Raw genomic sequence first — 7,843 nt, forward strand, 5'->3', positions numbered from 1 at the left:
TAACATGAGTGATTCCCATGGTTCGGCAAAATTACGTTCATACACAGAAACTCATCTCTACTACGCAAAAGAGATTAAAGCACAATTCAACTAAGCCTTGAGTTGTCCCAAACTAGTTGAGTATAAGGTAAACCAAAGCTTTTATAACTTGAGTTGTCCCAAACCGAAGTCTATGTCTCTCCTCTCTTAATGCTATTAGGAAACTACAAAGAAAAGTTCCACTGATGCGAAACAAGATACCAAACCCAACAAAATGATTAATTGGTATTATAAAATACACCTACTTAACTAATCTCATCATAGTGGTTTCATTAATCTAGTGGATATGCATGTAGACATTGGTATAGTATCTAATTTATTTTTAAAAAATTTCTGAAGCACTATTTTAAATACATGGATGGGCAGAGGTGAATAGTTGCTAATGATCTGAAATGCCAAGGGATATAAAGCCTCATTAGCTAAAAAACCTAGCTTTATTATAGCATTTTATCAGAATAAGAAAGTGAGAAAAAGGCCAAGCAAAAGAGACTTTAGGATTATTGCAGGCAAAAGAAAAAAACTCATGTTTGCTTTGCTTTTCTGCTGGTGAACAATTTTTTTTCAAACCCCCACCAATCTCCCCTTTTTTTCTTTCCTTTCTATCTGTTCTTTTCTTTTTGGGAATACCTGTACATACACTGTAAATGACACTCACTTTCTCATCATAAACTCAAAAGAAAGCCTCAATGGTACTAACCTTCTGATTTCTTCATCAAAATCTTCTCTCTAGGTTGCTCCAACACCAAGGAAATCAATGAAAGGCAAGATAATCTGCTCTCCACCATTATCACTTTCCCCATAACCAAATTGTTTCTTTCCATCGTTGGCCACTGATTCAGTAGCTGAAACTTCAGAGTTGGAATCAGAATAACCAGATTGATCAACACCTGGTATCATGATCATGGGGCCAGAATGATAAAAACCATTCTCAGAATGATCGAATTTCTCGTAAAATCCGGTCCTTATAGGTACCATCTTTTCATTAAGGCCTGCAACAAAGCCATCAAGAGAAGATAGAATGCAATGAGGGAATGATACCTAGAACAAGAAGAAAAGGAAAAAGAAATGAACCCTACAAAAACATATTAATAAAACAAATCATGCACCAAAGGAGAAGGACCCATCAAAATCATACAACAAAATGAGGGAGAAATAAATGAAAAGTTGCATACAACAACACAGAGAGCAAAAGAGAAAGAATTCCCATGGGAACCCAGGCTAGCAATCCAGCAAAACCATGAAAACCAAACAAAACCCTTGGAAGGCAAATGCAATTCATAAAAACAGAAATACAGAACATATTTTTTAACATTACAATACCAACAGAAAACAAAACCATGAAAACATACAAAACCCATAAAAATAATGCCCCAATGAAGTTGGAAGGCTAATGCAATTCATAAAAACAGAAACACAGAACATTTTTTAACAATTCAATACAAAAAGAAAACCAAAACCATGAAAACAAACAAAGCCCACAAAAATAATGCCTCGATACAGTTGGAAGCCTAATGCAATTCATAAAAACAGAAATACAGAACATTTTTTAAACTTTAATTTTAACAATACAATACCAAAAGAAAACAAAAACCATGAAAACAAACAAAACCCACAAAAACAATGCCTCAATAAAGTTGGAGGGCAAATGCAATTCCTAAAAACAGAAACACAGATCTTTTTTTTAACATTAAATGCCAAAAGAAAACCAAAACCCATAAAAATAGTGTCTCAATAAAGTTAGAAGGCAAATGGAATACATAAAAACAAAAACAAATATCTCAATAAAGTTGGAAGGTAGATGCAATTCATAAAACAGAACATTTTTTATACAATACAATACCAACAGAAAAGCAAAACCATGAAAATACAAATAAAACCCATGAAAATAAAGTCTTAATAAAGTTGCAAGTCAAGTGCCCTTCATAAAAACAAAAATAGAGAACATTTTTTTAATAATACAATAACAAAAGAAAATTAAACATACCCATAAGAAATTGAAAGGACTGATGCTGTTGGGGTGTGCTAAATCTAGTGAAGACCCCAGGAAGAATCCTGCTTGATGAATTGAGGGAGAGATCTGTACAAGTTGATGGAGATTCATCTCTGGTGGTAGTGATGGTTGATTCACTACATGCATTGTTATTGTTCACCTCCATCCTTTTATGAGAGGAGGGTTTCCTTCTCCTATAATCACTTGACTGTTCTCTGTGCTTTCTTGCCATGATCACATGCCAATGGTTCTTCACTGCATTATCAGTCCTACCAGGAAATAACCTTGCAATCATTGCCCATTTGTTTCCATAAACTCTATGAGCAGCCAAAAGCCTCTCTTCTTCTTCCTCACCGAAAGACCTTCTGTTGATCCTTGGGTCTAGCTGGTTAAACCATCTTAACCTGCAGCTCTTCCCTGTCCATATAACAAAAAAACATTGAAAAAAAAAAACCCCTTCAAACTCAAATAACATTTGCAATGAATCAAAATGGGATTTAAAAGCAAGAAACGAAACCCCCATAAGTTTCTGGCTTGGTTTGCCATAAGAAATAAAAATAAAAATCATATTTCTCTCTTTATGGGATTTGCAAATCATAAACAATGAGATTCAAAATCACCACAAGAACATTTCAAAGGATGGGTTTTTCTTATCTGATCATTTTTTCACATGCTTTAAGCTTGCTAAGTAATGACATTAAAAAGAACACTTTTTATTCAGGGCATTTTGCTAACAAGAAACTTGGCAGCAAGCATTGTCAGCCAAATAAGAAAGGAAAATCAAAATCATATTTTTTTCTGATGGGATTTGGAAATCATCGACAATGAGATTCAAAATACCCACACCAACATTTTAAATGATGGGTTTTTCTTATCTGATCATTTTTCCACATGCTTTAAGCTTGCTATGTAATGACATTAAAGAGAACACTTTTATTTAGGCCATTTTTTCCCCCTTTCCTCCCTGGTCTTTTTATAATTTTTGGGGGTATTCATTATTTCATACAATTACCTGATCTTCCTTCCAGCTTTTCAGCAATCATATTCCAATTCTGAGGGCCATAATGAGAAACAAGTTCTTTGAGCATGGCATCTTCAGCTGGTCTCCAATGTCCTCTTGCACAAAGCTTAGATTGCCCACTATCATACTTCTTTGCTACTCCAAAATTCTCATCATCTTCATCTTCACCTTCGTCTAACGCAAACCCCTTTTTTTCATCCCCAAAATACCCTTCACCCCTCTCAAAATTCCAACCATTTTTCTGCTCCACTGAAGGGTTCAAAACCTGAAAATCCATCTCACTACTCTCACACACTCTATCTGTAGAACTGAAACCCACAACCCCAAAGGGAGGAAAAGAAGGTTGAGGAGAGAAAAAGCTCATTTCTTCAAACTTCCTGAAGCTTTCACCATCACCATTCTGACAGCCAGGAGATTGCAGCTGTTGCAGACTCATTTTTTCTCCAGAAGCCAGAGACCAATGTGAGAAAACACAGATAAAGAAAATATCCAAAAGAACACTACTTTTTTTTGAAGGCTGTTGTTAAAGAAGTACAAAGATACTTGAAAGAAAAATCAAATCTTTTGGAAATTCTTCATCTCTCAGCTAATTCATGGGCATTGTATTTCATATAACATGAAATGAAACCCAAAAAAAAAAAAAAACATGAACAAACACACAAAACCCAACTGGGTCTGGTTCTCAAACTTGGTACAAAAGCACAAAAGGGAGATTTTGATTAGAAAACAGGATTTTAGGACCTTTTCACTATCTGGGTGTCTCCTATTTCAGACTACTTTTTGATAAAGAAAATGGTGGAAGAAAAAAAAATGTTATATGATATTAAAAAAGATTGGAGATAGGAGAAACCCACACGGTTATCTCTCTTCCTTTATTCAAGGTCAGAGTCCTTACTTTGAGACCGATTTCTCAGTGGGTTTAGTTTTTGCATGTAACTCAAAAACTGTTCGTGTGGTTTGAGTCTTCTTATATCTGCTTGTCTTCCTGCCCTGTCCCTCTCGGCCTTGACAAAAAAACCAGAACTTCGGTTTGTCTGTTAGCAGAGCAAAGGAAGAAATATGCTAAACACCGCCCCACCTGTCTTACTCTAAAATAAGACTAGTTTCATTTAATATTTTATTCTATGTGATTGTATAATTCCTAGTATCCTATGCCAAATTTTAAATACCCTTTCTCCATATATTCGTTTCCCTGCTCTTCAATTACAATTCAAAATTGTATTATTATTCTGCTACTGATATTGGCACTACCATGTTTTGATGATGGGGTGAATGGAACTTGTCTTTTCTTCTTTAATTGGCTGTTGAGAGCTTTTGGGCACTGGAAATTTGGAATAACCTTTCACAGCTTGTTAAATGATAAAAGACAAGGTGATTTCATCCCATTATCAAAACATGGTAGTGGGAATATCAATTGCCTGTTACTATTAAAAAAAAGGGCGAACCAGTGCACGAGGCTCCCGCCATTGTACGGTCTTCTGAGGGCTAGATGTACGCAGCCTTATCCCTGCTTTGCAGAGTTGATGTTTCCGTGACTCGAACCTGTGACCACTAAGTCATAATGGAATGGAGCAACCTTACCGTTGCGCTAAGGTTCACTCTCTAATTGCCATTTTTTCCCTCATTGATATTTTATTTTTCTCATCTGTCCAATTATAAAAATACCCTTTTCCCTCCTTTTGCTACTTTTTAAAATCGATTTTGAAACATTTTTTTATTTAATCCATTTTCCATACCTAATATTTTTTTATTTATTTTTTCAAATTGCGAAACACCCTTCCAATCTATCCAAATCCATACACCCTCTAATACTTCATTTCTTGGTTTTTCAGCTATCTAATGAAAATATTTCCAGCTTCTCTAATTTATCATAAGCACGCCATAGACTACTGATATTTGCATTAACATATTTTGATAATGACACAAACTCACCTTGCCTTTTTTTATTTATTTAACCACCTATGAAAAGCTATTACAATTCCCAAAAATCTCTCAGCAGCCAATTTAAAAAGAAAAGACAAGGCGAGTTTGTGTAATTATCAAAACATTCTAGTTCAAATATCACTAGCCTACTCAATATCATGTAAATTCAAATTGTCCATTCCTCTATCAATACCTCATACACACTTCATTTTATCCTTTTCTCATTTCTCTCATTTCACAATGACTAATATTTTAAGCTAAATTCTAAAACACTTGATTTTCATTAGTCAAATTTCCCTTTTGCTCATCTTCATAGAGTTCCTTGCTTAGGCCAAGGCCCTCTTTGGATTGCAGGAAAAATATTTCTTACATAAAAAATTTTCCAAATAATTTTTTTTTTCCTTTTCCACAATTTAGAGGGAAATTATATGATTATAGCTAATTTAGAGGGATATCATTATAAATTAAAGTTGTGTCTGAATAAAACTTGAACTGTGCTGGTTCTAGTTAAGTTTTTCATATGTTAACAAACATTTGAAAAGTAGGGAATTCTGGAAAAAAAAATTCCTGCAATCCAAGTGAGCCTAAAGGAAGAATAACATCTTTGTAGGTAAATTGAAGGTTATAAAAATTTAGAAATTTATTTTCCAAAATTATCAGAAAATTCGGGATGGCGAAAAAATAACACAAGTGACCCCAAATGCCTTATCACATGTTATGCATTACATTTTGTAGACAGTAATATTTCTGCATTTTCCATCTAGGAATCTGATTTCTATGCCTCTTGTGAAAAAACTGCCAAACGGCTCCAAAACAAATTAACAGACTTGAAAAGAAAAGAAAAATGGAAATTTCGGTTTTAGTTTGTTGTGACCATTAAATGAAGTGATCCATCTGTTGTAGTGAACAGAGAAATGATCCAAATGAGAAACTTTGTCTCTCTCTCTCTCTCTCTCTCTCTGTTAAAATTCCCACTCTATCCTTTCTACTGCAAGAGGCACACCATCCTGAAAAGCTAATTCCGAGGGTAATTAGGGAAAAGCAAGAAAGGTCGGCTTGGAGGTTAGATTTTCACTTAGGGGGTATTTTTGTCAACACAAATATCAGAATTTTTGTTTTTCTAAAAAATTACCCAACTAGTGTCGGGAGTAGACTTAGTCAATTTTGAGCCGGAATTTTTTTGATTCTTGGGACTGTTGTGGAATTTCCGCAGGAAACCCACGTTTGGTTGGTGGGCCCAAAATAATCCCAAGAACCAAAATAACCCCGCACGAAACCCCAGGAAGGAAAAAAAATACTCACAGGAACCAAAAATAAGCTTGCAGAAGAATTTTTTCTTCTCAACAGTTCAAGCAACCAAACAAAGTTTTTTTTTTACCACCATAGTCCGGTCAACCAAACATTAGATTTTTATTTTACCGGGATACTTCTAGGGAGTTTTTTTTTCCCACCAATCTCCCAGGAAGTTTTTTGTTCCACAAAAATCTCAAGAACCAAAAAAATTCCGGCAACCAAACGGAGCCGACCACCTCAACTAGTTTGGTAGGAAGGCTTAGTTGAGTTGAGTTGAGTTGAGTTGAGTTGTAAAATTACACATTGCAAAGAGTTTGTGCCTCTTAATATAAATAAAAGGAAAATAATATTTCCACCTCCTTTTCAGCATTTCCACCCCTTAATTCTAGGGAAATTTCTCAAAAAATGTGTATTTTATCTGAAATTCTCAAAAAAGGGTGAAGTTGGCTAATTTCTCAAAAAGGGGTCAAACACATCCCAAGGAGTGTTTGAGGACAAAAATGCCCTTGTGTTGGTTTTCCCTCCAAGAAAGTAAGCAACGGATCCCAATGCATTTCACTGAACATTTTTACCTTTTTTCCTTCTTCTTCCCCACTCCAAAATGAAACTCCATTCTCAGTTGGAAAAATCCATTGAAAATCCATTGCAGAGAGGTGAAACTCCCCTCTCCTAAAATCTAGATTTTATTAGATCTCTTTATTTTTCTTTGGCTATCAAACCTAAGCTTCTCAGGGAGGTCCATTGTGATACATTTTGCATAGGTTTAACATGTTCCTTACAATGTTATGGTGTATTGCCATCATCTTGTTTATTTGTTAGGAATTTGTTAAGGTTTTTTTAGGCATTTGTTATTGTCATCATGGGGAAGAAGAATGTAAAAAAAAAAATCGCAAAAAATCGGCCGACTGCATGTTGACCTTTCCACCATCACGTCAGACATGTTTAAAACATATGAAAAGGTCGACCTGCAAGTCGACCAGTTTTTTGCGATTTAAAAAAAAAACCAAACGTCGTTTGCGGAAACCACTCCCCACAAAGACCACTTTCACACCTCCCCCCCATTGCAACCGTGCGTTTCCTCCCCAAACCCTAAATCCCTCCACTCCCCTCCCTCCACCATAACATCTGCGGTTTTAAATTAATATTTTACAATTGTACATAAATTCATGACAAATTTCACGCCCAATGAAATACTATTAGATTGTGTGAAGCAATCTTTAAACATTGGAACCACTATTTATACCTTGGATCAGCTATTTATACCTTGGAACCACTACATAATGGTAAATAGTGGGTTCCTAGGTATAATTAGTGGTTCATAGGTAATTGAAACCCTATAAATATAATCATTCTCACTTTTTATAGTGGTTTTGACTGCATAACTTCTTGTAATCACAATTTAAACTCTCCGAACAAGTATAAGGCCCTCTAAACTATGAACCACGATAAGATCTGACTGTTTAGACAACTATTTAACCCATTGTTTATAAATAAATTGCAACTTTGACATCCACTGAAGTAATATTAGATTGTGTGAAGCAATATTTCTACTATAGAGCCACTATTTATACCTTGGA

At 35.0% G+C, this 7,843-nt stretch overlaps 1 protein-coding gene across 1 annotated transcript; it reads right to left on the reverse strand.

Moving 5' to 3' along the window:
- Positions 1-442: 442 nt before the first annotated feature.
- LOC143863602 (uncharacterized) lies at positions 443-4,100 on the reverse strand. The gene is made up of 4 exons (XM_077374317.1): positions 3,946-4,100; positions 3,042-3,491; positions 2,024-2,446; positions 443-1,028 (listed from the first exon to the last, which is right to left on the reverse strand). The coding sequence occupies exons 1-4, from the start codon at positions 3,980-3,982 to the stop codon at positions 766-768; spliced, it is 1,173 nt and encodes a 390-aa protein (XP_077230432.1). The 5' UTR covers positions 3,983-4,100; the 3' UTR covers positions 443-765.
- Positions 4,101-7,843: the final 3,743 nt, after the last annotated feature.

This window comes from Tasmannia lanceolata, unplaced genomic scaffold (assembly GCF_043159265.1).
Source record: "Tasmannia lanceolata isolate RefF3 unplaced genomic scaffold, GAP_Taslan_0.1 ptg000044l, whole genome shotgun sequence".
Classification (NCBI taxonomy): Eukaryota; Viridiplantae; Streptophyta; class Magnoliopsida; order Canellales; family Winteraceae; genus Tasmannia; species Tasmannia lanceolata.

What these genes read in the sequence shown, in the direction of transcription:
- LOC143863602 (XM_077374317.1), bottom strand. Translation starts at nt 3,982, where the DNA reads ATGCAAAAACTAAACCCACTGAGAAATCGGTCTCAAA. An exon ending in ACTGAGAAATCGGTCTCAAA is followed by an intron (nt 3,492 to 3,945) that starts GTAAGGACTCTG and finishes TGGCTTCTGGAG; the next exon opens with AAAAAATGAGTCTGCAACAG. An exon ending in AAAGCTGGAAGGAAGATCAG is followed by an intron (nt 2,447 to 3,041) that starts GTAATTGTATGA and finishes TTATATGGACAG; the next exon opens with GGAAGAGCTGCAGGTTAAGA.